This window comes from Chelmon rostratus, chromosome 2 (genome assembly GCF_017976325.1).
Source record: "Chelmon rostratus isolate fCheRos1 chromosome 2, fCheRos1.pri, whole genome shotgun sequence".
In the NCBI taxonomy this organism is placed as follows: domain Eukaryota; kingdom Metazoa; phylum Chordata; class Actinopteri; order Chaetodontiformes; family Chaetodontidae; genus Chelmon; species Chelmon rostratus.
In genome coordinates, this window is record NC_055659.1 from 18,703,594 (window position 1) to 18,723,705 (window position 20,112).

General features: G+C 42.6%; 2 protein-coding genes across 3 annotated transcripts; both read left to right on the forward strand.

The window, feature by feature from the left end:
- Nucleotides 1–2,661: 2,661 nt before the first annotated feature.
- On the forward strand, nt 2,662–12,536 carry suox (sulfite oxidase). 2 transcript variants are annotated; one of them, XM_041956626.1, is made up of 5 exons: nt 2,662–2,772; nt 5,529–5,599; nt 5,895–6,066; nt 7,085–7,357; nt 10,037–12,536. In XM_041956626.1, exons 2-5 carry the CDS (start codon nt 5,541–5,543, stop codon nt 11,258–11,260), a joined length of 1,728 nt encoding a protein of 575 aa, XP_041812560.1. In that variant the 5' UTR covers nt 2,662–2,772; nt 5,529–5,540; the 3' UTR covers nt 11,261–12,536. The 2 variants fall into 2 exon arrangements, with proteins under 2 accessions (XP_041812560.1, XP_041812568.1); XM_041956634.1 differs by lacking the exon at nt 2,662–2,772 and adding an exon at nt 3,205–3,487.
- Nucleotides 12,537–15,027: 2,491 nt separating this feature from the next.
- Nucleotides 15,028–19,608, forward strand: mmp19 (matrix metallopeptidase 19). Its single transcript, XM_041952174.1, has 9 exons — nt 15,028–15,181; nt 15,317–15,402; nt 15,568–15,698; nt 16,744–16,956; nt 17,057–17,302; nt 17,751–17,873; nt 18,399–18,563; nt 18,653–18,780; nt 18,867–19,608. The coding sequence occupies exons 1-9, from the start codon at nt 15,089–15,091 to the stop codon at nt 19,095–19,097; spliced, it is 1,416 nt and encodes a 471-aa protein (XP_041808108.1). The 5' UTR covers nt 15,028–15,088; the 3' UTR covers nt 19,098–19,608.
- Nucleotides 19,609–20,112: the final 504 nt, after the last annotated feature.

Genomic DNA, 20,112 nt, shown 5'->3' on the forward strand with positions numbered 1-20,112 from the left:
TTCTTATTTAATATTGTGCTTCTCAAATATGTAGCATTTCAGGTTAGTGGCTTTTCTGCTGTAAATGCCTGACTCAAAGATTCAAATTCTTATTTAAAGTACAGAAGTATTATTAGCTAAATTGACTTAATGTATCAAAAGTAAAAGTAGTTTCACAGTAAAATGTCTCCTGTGACTAGTATTATGTCTGACACAAGTAGATTGTTAACAGTGATGCATTCATGTGTAAGCAGCACTTGACTGTACTGAAGAGGAGCTAGTTTTAACTACTTTGTATACAGTCAGCTAGTTTAGTCCAGGTTCCCAGTCTATGGGCTGGGCCCCTCAGAGGGGTTACCAGACAAATCTTTGGGCCTCAAAGCATTTCTTAAAAGAAACCACATGAGAAGTTTAGATGGTAAGTGGCTGTTTGGTGGAACTGTGACAAAGAAACACAGCTGCACACTTTTTTCATAAGGGGTCACAAGCCGAACCACTGGTTTAATCTTCAACATGTTTTATTTCATAAGCTGGTTAACTCTCAACCTGAAAAGCAACTAACTAAAGCTGTAAGATAGATGTAGTGGAGTGAAAAGTATGTGGCATAACATGGGAATAAATTAGTTACATTCAAACATTGCCTAAATGTTGCACTGAAAGAGAGGAAACTGAAGAACTGTGGTCCTGCTGGTTTAGTGTGACATGTTAGTTTTATTTGAAGTGAATTTGTGGTGTTCCTGTGAATGTCTTGTTGGTTCTGCTGGTGTCTGATACGTCGGTGTTACTGACAGAGGCCCGGGGAACCACGGCAGCTTGAGTGTGAAATGTCGTCAAGATGTGGAATTCTGTCTGTATCTCTTCCTCTTCAGCTGTGATTACAGTATAGATTTATTTAAAGGGCCACTGTCTGAGATTGTAACATCAATAAATCACTACGGCAGTCCTTTAAGGGTATGTTGGTTTGGTAATGGAGTTGTCTCTTACCTCTCAGTCTCATGCACATATAACAGTAGTATTTTTGAGAATATCAGGATTCAGGGCCCAGCACTGCACAGAAACAGCCCTGAACAAGGTTACCAATGACTTACTGATTTTTGGGGCTTGTTCAGTTTCAGTTCTGCTCGATTTGAGTTCTGTATTTGATACAGTCAACCACGCTATCCTCATAAATCACCTTAACAACTGTGTCGAGTACTGTAATTACTGTATTGAGGATACTGCTCTTGCCTGGCTTGGCTCTTACCTCTCTGATTTCTCTGTTGTAACGGGAGAATTCCTCTCATCCCCGGCCCACCTCTCATGTGGTGTTACCCAGGGGTCAATTATTGGTCCTGTGTTATTTTCTATGTGCCTTTATTTGCTTACTTTGGGTCAGATAATCTGGAGGTATAACATTAATTTCTACTGTTATGCGGACAACACACAACTTTACATTCTGCTGACTAGTAACATCATAAACAAATTTTCCGTGTTTGTCTCTTTGATATCAAATACTGGATGTCACAAAACTTCCTCTGGCTCAATGAGTCCAAATCTGTGGTCCTTTAATCTGCACCCCCACAACTGACCAGTGACTTGAAAAATAATTTTAGAGACCTGTCCACACACACCTGGCTACTTTATGTGCCTGCAGCTGACTGGGACAATAATGTTTCCTTGTTGACTCCTGCTGGGGAAGCCAGCCAGAAAGACTCGTTCTACTTTGACTTCAACAAATGAATAAAAAAAATGTTTCTTTACATGAGAAGTCATATTCACAACAGCTTTTTCTATTTTTCACCTGACTGATGTTTTTGCATGTGTGTATTGAGTGGTCTATCTGGTTATCAACACTTCTTTCAATATTTTTCAGAAAAATAGACTGTGATGATTTACCCAGCACAGTGTTACAACTTACAGGGTGATGGGGCATCCTGTCACAAATGCACAGTCTGCACTTAACCATTTAATTTTCTACAACTCTCTATATTAAAGAGAGAAGTCAAAATCTAAAGATTATACATCTTTGTTCTTAAATTCAATGTGGACGATGAGGGATTCTGACGCAGTGAGACAAAAAAACTGAAGTGAAAGCACAAAGTGTGATAAAATGCCCTGCTCTCCCCCTGCTACCACTTTCTAATAAGTCATCTTTGATTTATGGTGTGTAAGTTGTATCTAATGGCCTTATGGATGGTCAACAAGTCATTTAGTAAATCTTCATTTATCATGAGGCTTTAATAAGAACAAATTTTGGGTTGCTTGCTAGTCAGATTGTGAAAAAAAATCCCTTTGGCCAGTTTTTGTCCTTTGTATTTGGTAAAAATGCAGCGTGTTAATAAACGACTGGATATTTGATTTTGTTCCAGATGTTTTGCAGCCCCTTTTCCTGACGGTGAGTTCTCAAGTGATCCAATTAGTCAAAGGGAATTTTCACAACCTGGCAACCCAAACGTTGTTAGTAGAAGGAGCTGCAAGTCTCAGTACAAGATTTATCAACACCCAAACATTAATTAATTCCTCTAAGAATACACTGAAGCGCAACTCATCCAAATAGTTGTTAACGACCTTTCACCTAATTATTTTGGGTGTGTAACACATTTGCTTCGCCTGCGCTGCAGAGAGGCTTGAGGTGGCCATCTCTGTTGGCCACATGGAGACGTAGGAATAACCACGAACTGTACAAGCGGTCTTGAACGCCGCTCGGTCGGTGTGTGTGTAACGTTTCAGAGCCGCGCGACGTCCACTCGTTTGTTCGGTCGTTGCACGCGGTGGAGAGCATCCGAAGGCAAGCAGGCGGAGGACACACCGGGAGTGAGTACTTACTACTAGCAGAAAATATCATGAACGTTTCTTTAATTAATGAACGGCTCTGAATGAATGCGTGGAGTCGGACGTGTAGGCTGGCTATGACTTGCTAACCTGAGTGTTAGCTAAGTTAGCCGCGAGGATGATGATGGTGATGATGGTGATGAAGGGCTGCATCGTCAGATTTAACGTTAGCAACGTGGAATTATTCGAGTGTCGAGGCTCGACAGCCCAACGTTCCGCTGTTTAACGTTAAGATTCACTATTTGAGCTGACTACTTTAAGTTAAATGTGTTTACCTTGGCGCTGCCTTCGCTGTCATTTTTAGCTAACGTGGAGTATGTTAATGAAGGAAGTTGTTATTTTTAGTTTTTTCTAGTTATTTCTTTCCCTCGCGAGACTCTCGGGCGATTTTTCGGTGTTTTAATAAACTTCGCTGTTCACTTCAAGTTACTGCACCACAGAGGATACTGCTAATCACAGGACATTAGTCTTGTATCTACAGCAAGTTCTGTTTCTAGTTTTACAGTAACGTAATGAATTAGCGTAAATTGTAAAGTTATTTAATTCAGACTTTTCAGCTCTACCTGGTGCATCCAGCATCATGCATGTTCGGGACAGAAGGCAGGCTGTGGCTGCTGTTTGGAGAGCCTGTTATTGCTCAGTAACACTACCTGGGAACAGTCATCCTGGCTAATTTATAACTGCAGCGCCTGGGCAGGTTTGTAGCCACAGATGGTTTACAGAAGTCACGTTTTAATTAAGCTGAACAAAGGCTATTTAAGTGTTGACAGCATGACTCAGATTAGGGGGCTGCACAATTTACCGTTTTATGAGTATGTGTCATCTGTTTTTTACATGTTAAAGAGCCTCAAAAGCAACATTGTCAATTGTGAAGATCCCTATTCAGGTTTTACTGTGACGTTTTGTTAGCTGGTGAATTATTCCAGCATAGTTTTTGAGTAAGATGTTAATGAAGCTATAATAACATGTGGCTTCATAGCTCTACAGTATCATTTATTTTAAAAGAACAGTAGGAGATGACTATTTAACCCTCTAACCCCTCAGAGTTCAGGTAGCTCTCCTCTGGCTGCTGGCCGGCGTGCTGTCACTGTGACGGCAGGATTAAGATAACTCAGAGTAATCTAAATGACCACCGCTGATAGTGATAAGACAGGTGTAATTGATTGATGGCGCAGACTTCCTCCACGCTACCTGTCGTTATAAGTGTGACCTGTAAATTAGGATTTTTTTTTTCACCATACAATTAACAACACTTTGTTTTCTCAACACAGTAATTCAACTTTGTTTTAACCCAGCAAAGTTTTATCATGTGATTTTGGTCAGACGTTCCAGCGAGGTCTGTGTACTTTATCTTTCCATCTAGTCAGTCACAGGTCTTTCCTCACCGAACAGCCCTACCCAAGGATGTTTTCTAAAGGCTGCAGACATTTGGCTCCTTTCTCCATTCAGGCTGAGGTCGTTATTAAGTCATAACTTTCTCCCTTATTGTCGAAATGTCATGGTGCTGTCAACAGAAGAAGACAAAGTCCTGTTAAATGACATTTTCCAATCAACTGGTGATAAGTTCAGTCAGTTTCTTAAAGCTGGACAAAAGGCCAGTGTTTACTACAGCTGTACATTTTTGTGTTTTGGGGGAGCTGAAGCTTCCTCCTCCTCTGTTCACTCCCCCTGACCTGGTTGGCTCCCTTTGAAGGTTGAAGCAACTCCTGGTTGGTCAATTCAGTAGGAGTTGAAGGGTTTAAAGGTTCAATTGGTGATCTTAAGAGGAACACATGTTGGCTATGCAGAGTGAGGTTTGGTGACCTGACCTGTGTTAGACTGTACATAGCCTTCATGTAAAATAATCACACACACAGTCGCATGGTTGACTTTACCAACTACATGCTATAGTCACTCTGTCCTTACCCACCACTGACAAAACCTGTTTTCAGCAGGACTGTTACAGGACATTGCAAGCTAATCTGAACTCATTCTCAGAATCCATCAGCTATCATCTGACAACATTTTAACCTCAGGTGGCAACGGCCAGTGCTTCAGGTGTACCCAGTGGATATCTTGATAACAGATATCCAGGACAAACCCTTTTCTTCCGTGTACTGGTCATGGTTTACAACCATTCCAACCACCTAGCAACTTGAATTAGGTCCAGATGACATTTCAGCTAAACTCTACAGACAGACATCTGCATATGTGTGCAGATAAATTATAAAAAGGATGCAAAAAAGACAATTCATCATCAGTTGATAGCCGATGGATAGCGGTGATTGGTCAGTACTACTCGGGCTACAGATTGTGTGTTCATATGCAGATATCTGTTAAAGAGATTAATCTTAATTTGTTCAATTTGCATATTCCTCTAGTCAAACTGACTGTGCATTCAACTTCAGTGTACTTGTATACATGGCTTCATTTTAAGGGGTCTCAAGCCAAAAAATGTAGTAAATTTAGTAACCATTGCTTTTGACAAACCAGACACGTTTCTATCCTTTAATTCTGGCTGGCTGGCAGGCGAAGCCGCATTTGAGAGCTTACATGGAAATAAATGGATGTAGGTGTTTTGAAGCGTATCATATACTGCTGGTGTGCGCAGCCTTTAACTTTCCAGAATTGTGTTCATTCACAGTCTGCTTGGCAGAAGAAAGACACAGTATTTTGAACTTTCACTAACTTGTTCACAGGCATCTGCTGTTTGCAAGATGTTATGTGTTGTTTCACTGTGAAATTACTTTTCTTCCCAGAACATCAGTGCAATGCTGCTTTTCAGACGCTGCCACAGCCTGACTCGATTTGGCCCTCTGACCGCTCAAAGGTACGTACTGTAACAAAATGGCCATTCGTCACACTAATTGCTCTGGGTGTTTTATGTGCTGGCATTTACTTGGCTTGCCACTGACAGAGTGGTTACGTTTTGTCCTGTCTGACCTCCACCCAGTCAAATGTCTCGGTTTAATGATGCATGCTAAAAAGGGCAGCTCCAGCAGTGTTTTAGTAAGGTCATTTGATTTGTAAAAAAAATTCTGTTACATTTTTGTGAACAACAAATGACCTAATGAGCTTGGCTTCATGTGTACAAAAGTTACATTCAACTTTTGTTCATTTCATAGGCCTCATATGGCACCTGCCATGGCATCGTGTGCAGCTCGTCTGTGGAGCAGCAGCGGCAGTGAGGACCAGAGATCGTACCGGCGTGCTCACAGTCCCAGCTGGAGACATGCCCTGGCAGGACTGCTGGCTGGTTCTGGAGCTGTGCTGGCTTATGGCCTCCACCACCATAAGGTTAGGAGGAGATAAGATCTGTAAAGGCAGTAAATGTTTAATTTGCTGTTGTTATGCCAAGGCTGAATTATGTCAGTTACAAGACAGTTTTTTTTTTTTTTTTTTAACTGTTAAGACATGGCTGTAATTTGAAGTTGTGATAGACTTTTGACATTATTTTTCATACTAAGTGTTGATCTAGAGCAGCACAGCAGAAATGTACAGTATATGTTACAACCTTAATTCTAAATGTACTCGATTATTTAAACATAATTTGATTTAGAAATAGAGGATTTGCAGCTTTCCCTCTCATTCACACCCTTTTATGGTCTTTATGGGCTATTTACAGGGAGGGCAGTGACCGGATTGCAATGTCAGCTCATTGTCAATTCTCACTCCTACATTTCATGTGACTCACCACACATACACGTCTTGAGCTGAGAAGAATGCATTTAATTTGTGTTTTGTGTCATTACGTGTATTTTAAACCACTCATTAACTGCAGAGTTTGTTGCACCTCAGTGTGATGGACAGATTCATTTTTTAAAAATCAGTGTAAGGGAAAACATGTCTTCCATCTACTCAGACATGTGCATGATGTTTACGGATCCACCAGGCTCTCACATGCACAGTGAGAAAACATTAACCACCGCAAGCAGCAGTGCAGTTTCAAGACTTTGTAGCTGGTTTTATTGGTAGTTGTAGTACAACCATTTGTGCACTAGTAGCAGTGGTCATACTAGTGATGTTATGTCTGAATCATGAATCTGCTTCAGTCAAAAGCTTCCCATTTGTTTTTTCTGTCTTTGCCAAGTGATAGGAAAATTCAAACGATTGTTTGACCTTTCACAGCACTTTGACACAGCAGTATGGGCTGGTGGAAGGACTGGAACTTATATCTTAAATGCAATTACAGAGTGATGACAGAAGAATTCAAATAACATTTCAGCAACAGTGAACTCCTGGTTTCTAGCCTTCTTCTCTTTTAAATGTCCTTTTTGATGGATCACAAAACGGGTGTCTCTTTTCTACGATGCAGGCTGAGCAGGCGGACACCATCACAGTGCAGACCATAGAGAAGACCTCAGCTCTTCCCGTCTTCACCCAGGAAGAGGTGACCAGTCATCGCTCTATGGCAGATGGTGTGTGGGTCACTTACAAAGGTGGAGTTTATGACATCACTGAGTTTGTGGCCATGCATCCTGGTGGGGATAAAATCTTGTTGGCGGCAGGAGGAGACCTTGAACCCTTTTGGGCGCTGTATGCTGTGCACAACCAGGAACATGTGCTGGAAATCCTCTCAGAATATAAGGTGAGCTAACTCGCACCTGAGCTTTGCAATTGTATCAGGGTGGAATTAGGTCTTTGGAGGAGTCAGTTTTGAAAAGAGCTGCTCTCAGTAGTGCGTCGTTGCTTTGTAGCTTAATGATTTTCATTGTAGGTTGTCAGGAATATCAGTTTACTTTTGCTTAGTTTGCACACTCAGGAGCATATTCAGATGTCACAGCAGGCTTTTGCTCTTGCAGAGTACGAAAATGCAGTGTTTCCGCTTTCCACTAACCACAGATTTAATTTCACTTCACATGATTTCACATTTGAAAGCAGAGAGCTGAGAAGCTGCTGGAGCTCTGAGAGGTACTTAATGTCCACCATTAAGGTCAATTCACACACGTGCTATCACTGAGTTTCCACGTCAGGTTTTCCTTCATCTCTATGAATTAATCCAGACAAACAGAAACTCTGGAACAATTAACTTTGTCCGATGCTCGCAGCTCCGCAGCAGCAACAAGGCACTCCTTCACAAATTGTCTGTCTGAATGAGGTTTCAGCTTCGTAGTGATTAGCTCACTCATGACAAAACTGCAGAACACTGTCTCTGTCAGAATGTGGTCTTGTCTGACAACCAAACTCCACTAGAGAGCGTTAGCTTCATCCAAGCGCATTTGTCCTTGCAGTTTATCCAGTGTAGCATGTTTGTAGCTATATGACTCTTGAGATTGGCTTTTTTCATGGCTGCAAGCACATTCCCACAAGCTAATGTAGACACAGTGCCTTGTTTCCTACTTGTTTCCAAAAAGATTAACCTATTTTATGTTATTTTCTTTATTGCTGAAAAAAAGTAATTGTTTTTTTGTATTAATGAATTCCCTTGCTGGCTGGGTCAAATGCTCTCACAGGATGTAAAAGACCCAAAACGAGAGGTTCCCCACCCCTGCTCTAAAATCAGGATTGAGATAAAAAATAAACTGTGTTTAGTGCTGCATACCTGCTGTATTTATTCCCTCGACCTAGCTTCAGCAATGTTGCCATGTTCCAAGAGCTAATAATTACCTCAGTGAGTACAATTTCAACATAACCGCTAAAACCTATGGTGAAGCTACAAAACCAAAACCCAATATATATTACAAGACAGGGTTTGCCACTAACCACATCTTAATGAGATTCCCTGTCTAATTACAGGTTAAATGACAAAAATCCCCATACTGCAAGCCTTCACCAACATAGTGTTACAGTTCCACAATTAATTTGCACCCTTTAGTTCAACATTCTTGGAAAACAGTGAATGCTATTCATTCTATTGCAGACATTACGGACTCCGGCACAATGCTGGAGGGAGCGAGAGAGAGAAATCATGTACTAAAACCTGTGATCTGACATTAGCAGTTGTTTTTTTTTTTTATATGTAAATCTGTTTTAATGTTAAACTTTTTAACATTTTGGTGTAATTTAGAATCACGCAGCAGCATCTCCTCTCTGTGTTGGGGCTGAGCTCCTCCAACTACACTCCATATATGCAATAAAGCCTTTGTGAATAAAAAGTCAATACATAATCAACATACCTGTTAAACAAGCACAAACATGTCTCTGTTGGCGGTCTCTCATCCTCTGCTGCTATGTTTTATTCAAGCACGATGCTGTAGCTCAGCTAATAGTGAATTGTTACAAAAAGCTATAACAAAAGCTGTCTGTGTGTAGTCTAACTGTTTAGCTTTGTTTGCCACGTAGCTTAAAACTTGACAAGTTCTTACAAACTTTTCTGCTGGCTGAGATAAACCAGCTCCTCCTCCTCCGTTGACCCGGTACCTGCAGGCAGTGATTCAGACTGATACTGTCTGAGGTTTGTATTCTGCATTCTGTCCAAACTTCACTCAGTATTGTGATGTCAGGAATATTATTTATTACATTTTGGATTTGTTGTCAAGGTGATATTATTGATTATTGAGCTTACAGGATGACTGCTGCTGTAAACATTACAGTTGCTCGTCAAGAATAATTTTGTTCTGGTTAAAATCTAAATTAATTATATCCTGTTCTGAATGTATTTTTTGAAAAAGCAATTATTTACCAATGAAAAAGAACCAATAAGATATCAATAAAGAACCGGTCTGAAAGACTGTGAACCAAGAGACTGTGAGAGAATATATGTAACAACGTTTAGTTTTCCCTTCAAATGAATGATTATATATTTTCATTCTGTTAATCTCTTTTAATTTATTGAAGTGTCAGAGTTATGGAAGGCTGTGTCAAGCTTCAGTAAATTGCCTTTTTTGTATTATTTCCCCTGAGAAATAGAAACTTGTTTAATGTGAGCCTAAGGCAGCTGTTTAGCAGGAGAAGTCATTTTATCCTTAAATGAACTGAACTTATCTTTTGTTTGGCCCGTCTTCCACTTGAACCCCATAGACACATGTGAAAAGATCTGCTGCTGCAAACTGTTTACCAAGGAAAAGTTAACAGCTGTAGGATAAATACTGGCACTCCCTCAAGTGGTCAGTGAGAAAAATGTTTGCTGATTTGTTCATGTCTTTTTTTTTTATACACACACACACACACACACACACACACACACACACACACATTGTACAGTTGATCCTGGGTTAACCTACAAATCTGTTCTTTGATGAACAGAAAAGTGCACATGTGATAGTTTGTTGCATTGAGTTAGCCCCATGTGGTCTAATAAAGCCTTTGTGTCTGTGGTTAATACAAGGTTGGCGAGCTGAGTGCAGAAGACCTTAAGAAGCAACAGACCGTTCAATCTTCTGACCCCTACTCTTCGGACCCTAAGCGTCACCCCGTCCTGCACATCAACAGCCTCAAGCCGTTCAACGCTGAGCCGCCCCCTGAAATCCTGTCCGACAGCTACATCACCCCGTCTGCAATCTTCTTCAAAAGAAACCACCTGCCAGTTCCACAGGTGGACCCGGCTTCTTATCAGCTGCACGTGGAGGGACTACATGGAGGAGTGCTGACGCTGTCTTTAGAAGAGTTGAAGAATAAATTCCCCAAACACACCGTCACCGCCACGCTGCAGTGTGCCGGTAACCGGCGCTCTGAGATGAATAAGGTCAAGCAGGTGAAAGGACTGAACTGGGGCATCGCTGCCATCAGTAATGCTACATGGAGCGGTGCGAGGCTCAGGGATGTGCTCCTGGCTGCTGGCTATGGGCCAGATGTGGCCCAATGGGCTCATCATGTTCAGTTTGAAGGACTAGACAAAGACGTGACGGGGACTACCTACGGTGCCTCCATCCCTTTAAACAAGGCAGTTAGCGAGGAAGGTGACGTGCTGCTCGCTTACGAAATGAACGGCGAAGATCTCCCTGCCGACCACGGCTACCCTGTCCGCGTTGTGGTACCAGGAACTGTGGGTGCACGTAACGTTAAGTGGCTGGGAAAGATCATAGTGAGTGCAGAGGAGAGCAGCAGCCACTGGCAGCAGAACGACTACAAGGGCTTCTCCCCTGGGACGGACTGGGACACAGTGGACTTCAAGTCTGCTCCGGCCATCCAAGAGCTGCCCATTCAGTCAGCTATCACCACGCCTGCAGACGGCACTGTGGTCGATCGCAGCGTTGAGGAGGTGACGGTGAAGGGTTACGCCTGGAGTGGCGGTGGCAGAGAGGTGGTACGTGTAGATGTCTCTCTGGATGGAGGAAAGACGTGGCAGGTAGCCCAGCTAAAGGGCAGCGAGAAAGGACAAGTGCCTGAACCCTCGCCCCCACCGGGACGAGCCTGGGCGTGGAAGCTTTGGGAGGTGACGGCTCCTCTTCCTCCTGAGGCTCAGGAGCTGGAGATAGTTTGCAAGGCGGTTGACAACAGTTACAACATGCAGCCAGACTCAGTTCCTCCCATCTGGAACCTGAGGGGTGTGCTGAGTAACGCCTGGCACAGAGTGAAGGTGAAGATCAGAGAGGATGAGAGCGAGGAATAGACTCAGTGGTTTGATCCACATTCAGAATCCAAAAGGTTCACGGCTGAAACAGAGTCATCAAAGAGTGGACATTGTTTTACATGCAGTCACTCAGCAGGAGAAGTGAACAGTGTTATAGAGACATAGCACAACATTTTGAGGTATAAGAACTAATACAGCAGTTTTTTTTAATGCACAGCCTTGAAGTATTTATGCAATCATGTTGCCTGTGAGATTTGAAAGAGTTTCAGCGATACACAGCTGAAACAAAGCTAAAGGCTGTAAATGACCAAACCAAAACACGTCCAGTTTTATCTAGTGATGAGCCACTGGTCTTCAGTGAACATGTGATTCAGTTTACTCTGTTGAAAAGAAAACATTTATTTTTGTAATCAGAACAGACACTCTCGATGTTGCAGATGTACGCACAGTGTATGAAAAGGGTTGAATTACTTAACATGCATCATTTAAAAACCTAGTTTTAAATAATATTATGAAAGCTTATTGAAATGTAGAGGAATATTAAGTTTATTATGAAGCAATTACTTTAAATGAAGGCTACTACAGTTGCATTGAGTGTTCACTGGAATGAAGTTGCTGAAATCAACTGAAGCATTGCTAGCATTTGTTAATCTGCAGCTCTGGCTTTGCTGATTGATAACCTTTGACGTTAGAAGATAATAGGACTTTTTCTGGGAGCAGCTGTCAGTGGCTTAGATCATCAATGCTTGTTTTTAGTTTGCAAATCAGAGGTGAACTGTGACCCTCTGTCTGCCATTCAGTTTGTGGGCCTGCCCCCCACTGTTTGAAAATAGGTATGAAGTACCACACCTCCCTGTGGAGATCTAGCTAAAGTTAGCTGTGTGTATGCCACAACACTACACATTGGGGAGGTCAGGGTGCCTCTTGACCACATGTTTTACCCGATGGTTGCCAGGTGTCTCTGTGCTCCTGGCATATAGGTGAGTGTAAAATGGATTGAGGATTTAGAGAAAGACGGTTGGGTGTTGACTCCTTACAAAGAGAGATGGATTTTTAGATATATCCTATATATATAATATCCTCCGTTTTTAGAACTCCTTGTTTGAACTGGAATGACTGCACAGCTTCTCCAAAAGAAATTTTTGCTTTTAATGGTGGTAAATGGAAATATGTGGTATTATTAATATATGTGAGTCATATTGACAACTGAATCTGTCAAATCTGCAATTCCGGACATGCAGCCCTGTGATCAGCACTTTGGATTACACTATGTTCCGTGTAAAATGTACATTATCGTTGAGGATGATGAATGAGATGATGAATAAAGAGCTCTAATTTTACACCTTTTGCTTAGTGGTTCCTAAATGTGGTAACAGGAAGCAGGATGTGAAGTGACTCAGACAGCATCCTGAAAAAAGATGTTGCAGCTGGCAGGAAAGTGACCAAGAGGAAATAAAGAACACGTAAATGAAAAGAGGAGATGATCTGACATGTAACAGAAAGCAACAGAATTGTTAATATACAGAAAAGGTAGTCTGAAACTACGCTGGCCTGACCTTATTCCCTCAATAGGATTAAACAGATGAAGATGTTCTTCTGCACGCTGTTTCCATGCATGATAAATGCAGGGGGACTCGTGTGTGTTTATTAGTATGTGGAGGCTACTGACCTAGCAGGGAGGTTGTTTGGTAATCGTGGTTGTTACTAACATTTCATTCTGATCTGTCTCTGAGTCATAAATGACTAAAATTGCGGTAAGCAGAATTGCGTCAAAGATGCAAAGAAAACACATTTTTATTTGGTTCTGCTGGGAGAATTGATGTATTCTGTTGCTTTCACACACCTGATGCTGCTATGAGTATGTGTGCAGTGGAGTGCAACCATGCACTACTCACAAAGTGAGTGAGTGAGAGGAAGACTGACAGAAAGCAATGAAAAGTAAAGTCAGCAGAAGAAATGACATATATCAAAAGCAGCCACATCCAAAATAGCCTGCACCGTACTCCCTCGTCTTGCCTCTTCCTTCTTTCTGTTCCTTTATTTCCACTGTCTGCAATAACGATGCTGTCACAACAATGATGGTATACAGTAGATAGGAAGCAGATGAAGCTGACTGTTAGTTTTACTCCTCTCCAGGTCAGCAAATACAGAGACTTGTGTCACATTGGTGGTAAATGCAAACCAGGGCACTAAAGCTCTGGCTTAATTTCTCTGTGTGGTAAGTTGTGATGCAGTGAGGAATGTGCAGCATGTGGACTGGATGAATATATCTGTCAGAGGACTTTCTGGGAAAATTATCAAAGGAAAACGCAAGATAAAGCTGTGCCTAAGTTGTCTGCATGAGTAATTCTTAACCTAATGCTAATTAGCAAATCCTATTGCCGTCTGTTGCTGGGATTTTGTCTCCAGCCCATCAGACACTGTTGGCGTACGAAGACAAACCCTGAAGGTTAGCATGTTGTCTCCGCTTTAAGTCTGTAAGGCACCTCTGAATGCCAACCATCCACCATGCACTGACATCTGGAGACCAGCTGTCTAGTCAGCTAACTCTATAACATTTATACTAGCTCCATTATCAAAAGTCTGCTGTGATGCTGTCCTAAGTTCTGTAAAGATACTGCACAAATGTCCCCAAGTTTTACATCTCCTTTCTCCTGTGAGAGTTTTAGAAGACAACTTCAACCTTCTGTCATCCACAAATAAATAACTACAGATTCTGTAGACAAGGTTTGTATAAAATCTACACAGCTGCAAACTAAGGCAAAACAGTAATAGTAAAAAAAGGGTATATCTACACAGACACCCCAATTAAAAGCCTGGACCACCAAGCGTTGTCATATTTTAAAGAAAGCTGAAGCTTATATGCAAGAGTTTTCAAGTCACTATATGCCAGAATCAAAAAGAAACAGACGTGTTTAAAGACCCATCTCTATTGACTTGGCGTTGTTGTTCCACATGAATATTCGAATCATTGCTAATCTATAAGATATTATTAATTTGCCTTTAATAATTAAGAATATGCAAAGTTCATGTTCATGAAATACTCACGTCAAACATATTTGACATGTTTTGCCTGGAAATAAAATAGTCAGAAAACTTCTTAGAAACAGCTTAGATTCAGGTGTTGCCTGGTGTTGGTGCATTAAAGCGTCTGTCAGGAGCGATTTCACAAACCTGTGTTTTTATGTCGGTGGTGTGGTCGAAATTCTGTTTGTGCTTGAAACATGGAGTGGTGCCTTGAAACCCTTCAGATCACAACTGTTTTACACAAAAAGACATTTAGCTGTTATTGACGACATGTAATAGCAACCCTGTATGTGATCTACCCTTTGTTCAGCACAGGCCCAATAACGAATCAATTTGCGTTTGAATCGTAAACACAAATATTTGTCTCAGACGGGTGTGAGGATGACAGGAATGTGGAGGGCAAAGAAGCCGTCTGTGGTTTAGACTCATAGCTGAACAACAACACGGCGTTGACCCTGAAGGATTGATGTGGGAGTGTTATAGTGCTTGTTTTATTCAGGGTGAATTACCTCTTTTCAGACAATTAAACAGTAGCGCGGCCCTATAAATTGGTGGAGTGTGAGGACCAATGTGCAGCTCCACATCCTCTCTGAACAGCTGTGCAGCCTTACAGCAGACGTGATGGACTGAAGTCAACTGGCTGGCTGCTCTTGTAATCCTCATTCTTCAGAGATGGATCATCGTAGCCACAGGGCTGACTCATGCGCCGGGCCGAGTTAAAAACTGCCGGAGCGCTTGGAGAGCAAACAGAATCTGCTGTGGGACTCCGCTGAGAGCTTCTCGGGCTCCGATCATCAGCTCTGGATTTCTGGGACAGAAACCCTCAATGAGAACTTGAACATGGACTACACAGGCCTGCTGCTGCTGCTGCTGCTGAACCTCAGCGGAGCACTTTGTGCTGTGGTGGAGTGGACAGAATTAAATGAAGCAAAGGTAAGATGGTCGTTTGCTTTGTAATCTGTTCAAACATAAATTCACAAGATGCTCATCTGAACAGTGAGTGTATACACCGTATGGACATGCTGTTTTTAAGTGTGTGAGAGCTGTTGTCTGCCTCTGCATTCGCAGGCCTATTTGAGGCGGTACGGCTACCTGAATGACCCTGCTGATCCACAAGACCCCCATTACCTGGTGGAGCTCATTGACGCTCTCAGGTAAAACAGACCTGTGCCTTTGTGTGCCCTCTCCAGGGGAAACACAGGTCGCTACTGACAGCGAGATAATGCCTTAGCACAAGCTCTGTTGGAACGGTGGATACGGTGGGAGAGGAAGTGATTTGTATTGCCAATTCAGTTTGCGGACATTTGTTCTGTCTCCAGGGTTTTCCAGAGGGTGAACGACCTGCCATCTACTGGAGAATTAGATGAGGCCACGCTGGATGTGATGAGACAGCCGCGCTGTGGCATGGAGGACCCCTTCAACAAGAAATTTCAGAAATTCAGAGTGATGGGTGAGTCGAAACTGTCAGCAAGTGTGTTTGCTTTGCATGCACTTTGAAGGTCTGTCAACTACACTGTCCAAATGTGTGTGTTAAAAGTGTTGTACTTTGTCTTCAGATTATTAGATGTGATCCTGTCTGTGTGATGTCAAAAACAAAACAACCAGGAAACTACAGAATGATGTGAAGTTCCACATTACTCTGTTTTCTTAGCAGACCGGCCGACTGAATGCTTTTATTGTTCCGTTTCTGATCCTGGAGGGCAGACAGAATGTACGCTGGATGAGACTATAAAGGTCATGAATCACAAAATTCAGTACAAGGCTATGAATCACTAACTGGTTTCCATCCAAATGCGTCGTAAATTTGAACCAAATAAGAAAAACCCCAAACCCTACAGAAGAAAAGGCACAACGAGGGGACGTAATTAAAGAGCATCAGTCGAACTTCAGATGGTGAAAAAAAATATAGAAAACAAAATGGAAACTCAACATTTTGTTTCGTGTATTAATGTGAGAAAGGTTACATCAGATCAGTGTGGAGCCATGAGGAGATGCTTTAATCTGCAGAAACAGATTCTTCTTATCCTTATTTTTCTTTTTCTTCTTTTCCTTCATCTTCTTCTTCTTCTTCTTCTTCTTCTTCTTCTTCTTCTTCTTCTTCTTCTTCTTCTTCTGGCATATGTCATGTGAGTTAAATGTTTACTGCTTCAAAACTTGTTTAGAAGAGGTGTTTCCATCTCTCTTCACTTTTTCAGAAAAGGTAAAAACCACCTTAAGTGAGTGTAGAAACAATTTTTTTTTAATTTTGCCTTTTACATCAACCTTTTCTAACGTGATTCTTCAGCGGAAACGTGGAAAGGCGGCTGGTAAAGTCTTAAAACAATCGTCAGATGCGTTTATCAACACTGAAACAGGTTTTTCTTGCTGTAATCAGTCCTGCTCATACTGGACCTCCAGAGTCGTGACAGGGGATAAACTCCACAGTCCTCGCTCTGTGTAAAGATGTTCTCCAAACATTATCCAGAGCAAATATAAAGAAGATTCTCCTCTTGCAGGTCGTTGGAGAAAGAAACATCTGACCTACCGCATCTACAACTACACGCCTGACATGAAGAAGACACTCGTCACGATGGCGGTCCACTCTGCCTTCAGGTACTGGAGCGATGTGGCTCCTCTGACCTTCAGAGAGGTCCACCATGGCAGAGCGGACATAAAAATCGCCTTCCATAAGAAAGATGGCTACTGCTCTACCCCATTTGATGGCCGTGGTAAGTTTTTTCTTTGGCTGTATTGTTACACTGTGAAACACAAACTACCATTGGACCTACTGTCCCCTGAAACGCTTATGTTTGTTCGTACCACTTGCAGGTCAGGTACTGGCTCATGCTGAGTCACCAGAATCTGGTATTGTCCATTTCGACGAGGACGAGTTCTGGACTGAGGGATCATATTATGGTACTAATCTGCGTATTGTGGCTGCCCATGAAATCGGCCACGCCCTCGGCCTGGGTCACTCTCAGTTCAGAAACGCTCTGATGGCTCCGGTCTACTCTGGTTACCGTGCCAACTTCAAGCTGCATTCAGATGACATCAAAGGCATCCAGGCCTTATATGGTGAGTGCGTCAAGGAGGCCACTCTAACCCACTCTAACCCCTAACCCTAACCCACTTCATGTGGGTTGGGGTTAGGGGTATGGGGGTTAGGGTTAGGTTAGTTCTATTGACCCACAGATATGATAACAGGTATACTGTGAATCTTCTAATGATGCTTTCATCTCACTGCCATCCTAGAAGACTCTAAAGAGCTTATATGTCCTGTAAGGACAGTGGGAAAGGAAATAATACTAGTCTTGTTTGTGGTGTTTGATTGTAGCTTATCTCTGATGTATCTGTCACTGATACTGTTTATTTCCCCATCAAGCTTTGATGCACAAGGTATCTAACCTGTATACGTGGAAAAGTCTGACTATTTAAGTTGAACCTACATCATTCATGGTTTTCAGATTTCAAAATAAGCTCAGCAAGCAATCATCATGATAAGTGTAACTTCTCTGTATGACAGGCAAACGCATGTCCAGCCCGTTAGCCAGTCCAACCCCAGGCGGTGTGCTCCCCACAGAGAGCAGCCATGAAAGTGAGAGCGTCCCTGACCCCTGCACCGCCACACTGGATGCCATCATGTTAGGTAAGGTAAAGATTAGCTGCTTTTAGAAGAGCCCCACCTGTCTGCAGTGTAGTCTGACTTTACCTTAGGCCACACCACAAGGCGCTGGATGCAGGGGTAGTCGACAAAATAATGTGAACTCAAATCTGCAGCATTTATGGCCTGCAGTAAAGGTCTGACGACATCTCAAAATGCGACATTTTCAGACCTTTCATGCAGGCCACAGATGCTGCCAGTTTACATTATGATGTCTATTCCCTGTGGGTTTTCAATGGAAAATGTTAAAACAACCAGTGGAGCTCCACAGAGGTCAAATCACCTGTGGCAGGTGAAAAATCAAGTTTTTGCAATGGCGATTTGTTGGCTTCAAGACCGTCTTCATGACAGGTTTAAATTTTATTTTGTGAGGGCAAGGTGGTCACATAAATCTTTCTGAATGGGCAGCAACATATCCATATTTGCTGCAGCATCACACAAAGATGCTGGTTTTTAAGGACCACAAAATGTGTCACAACGAGTTCAGTAGCTCATTGTATGTTTCACCAGGTCCGTTCAGGAAGACCTTTGCTTTCAGTGGCAATTACGTGTGGACCATCTCTGACCTGGGACACAACAAACCAATAACAATTGACAGGCTGTGGAGAGAACTCCCCGGACACCTGAGTGCTGCCGTGCACTCACAAAGAACCAACAAGACCTACTTCTTTAAAGGTACAGTTGTGGTCCAGTACTTGTCATGTGTACATGTACCTTCTGTTCTCCAGCCATGAGTCCAGAACTGAATGTTTGTACTGTTTCAGGCGATAAAGTGTGGAGGTATACCATGCTCGTGCTGGACTATGGCTACCCGAAACAGGTCAAACGGATCCCTCCAAACATCGATGCAGCCTTGTACCTGGAGAAGAACAAGAAGCTGGTCTTTATCAAGGTATCCATGATCAAAACATGAAGACCCGACCATACCGGTCCAGATCCTCAGTTTTTATCACACCTCTTTGCTGTCTGCTTGTGTAGGGTTCAGAGCACTGGCAGTGGGATGAGCTGAAGTACACCGACCTAACTCTCTACCCCAAACCGCTCTCCACGCTCTTCACCGGAGTGCCGTCCAGCGTGGACGCCGCCTTGACCTGGACCAACGGCAAGATCTTCTTCTTTAAGGGAGACGATTACTGGCGTGTGAATGAGCTGCTGACAGTCGACAGAGGATACCCGCTGAGCAAGAGGGAGCGCTGGATGCAATGCTAGGGGTCGACCATCAGGGGGCAGCAGGCACTAAGAGGTCTACAGCGGGGGCCTGGTTCCACTCCAGGGCAGCCAGGCAACCTCAACAGCAGCCGCTCATTGTGAATCATCACCTACTATTCAAAAAGACACTCGAGTGGGAATTGATTTTATTTCACTGGATTTTAACCAAGCTACTCCCGCCCTCCGCAGCGGGCTGATGTTTGCGAGGCTTAGTTCTTGTGTGTGTTTTGTGACTCCGAGAATTATGTAAGCGTTTGTATGATCTCAGGAAGAAATCAAGGGAGGCCTTCTGTTTTTCTCTCTAACATGTGTGTTGGATTATGTGTCTTAAAACATTCAGCAATATGTAATATGATGATGGGAGTGTGCACTTTCTGCTGAAACAACCAGTCAACTTTGCTGGCGTGTTCGGTGCTCTTAAATGTTCCTAAACACATCCATTATCTCACGAGACACTGGTCTGAGAAGTCATGTGATGTCACTCTGGGTCCCGATTCTTTTATGTGAAAATGTAAGATTTTCTACAATAAACAAGACACAATGCCAGCAGTGACGTTGCCTTTCTGATTTCAATTCCCTGTCACCAGAAAAGTGGCTCAACATTCCCACATAAAGAGGAGAGATAAATATTTAACGTTCACTATGATGAAGGGCCAGTCTGTCCTGCATTGAGTTGTTCGCAAGAGAAAACTTTTGAGGCGCCATGGCAACCCCAGCCATTTGCAGTGTAGGAAATCCTCCCTATGACCTCTTTCTTGCCCATGAAAAATCTGGTGAGTAATGCTGCCAGTGTTGCTAAGAGCCCATACAAACAAAACAGTGCAATTTATCTGACTCGGCCAATGAGCAAGAACTGTTTTTGTATCAAACTCATTTATTTATCTTTGAAATTTCTATCAACAGGTATGTACAGATTCAGGTAACAAGTGCAGTGTCCCTGCAAAATTAAAAAAAAAAAGGATAATTATTTAAAAATCTACAAATTAACAACAAGCATGCTTTGTTTTTTTGTCCT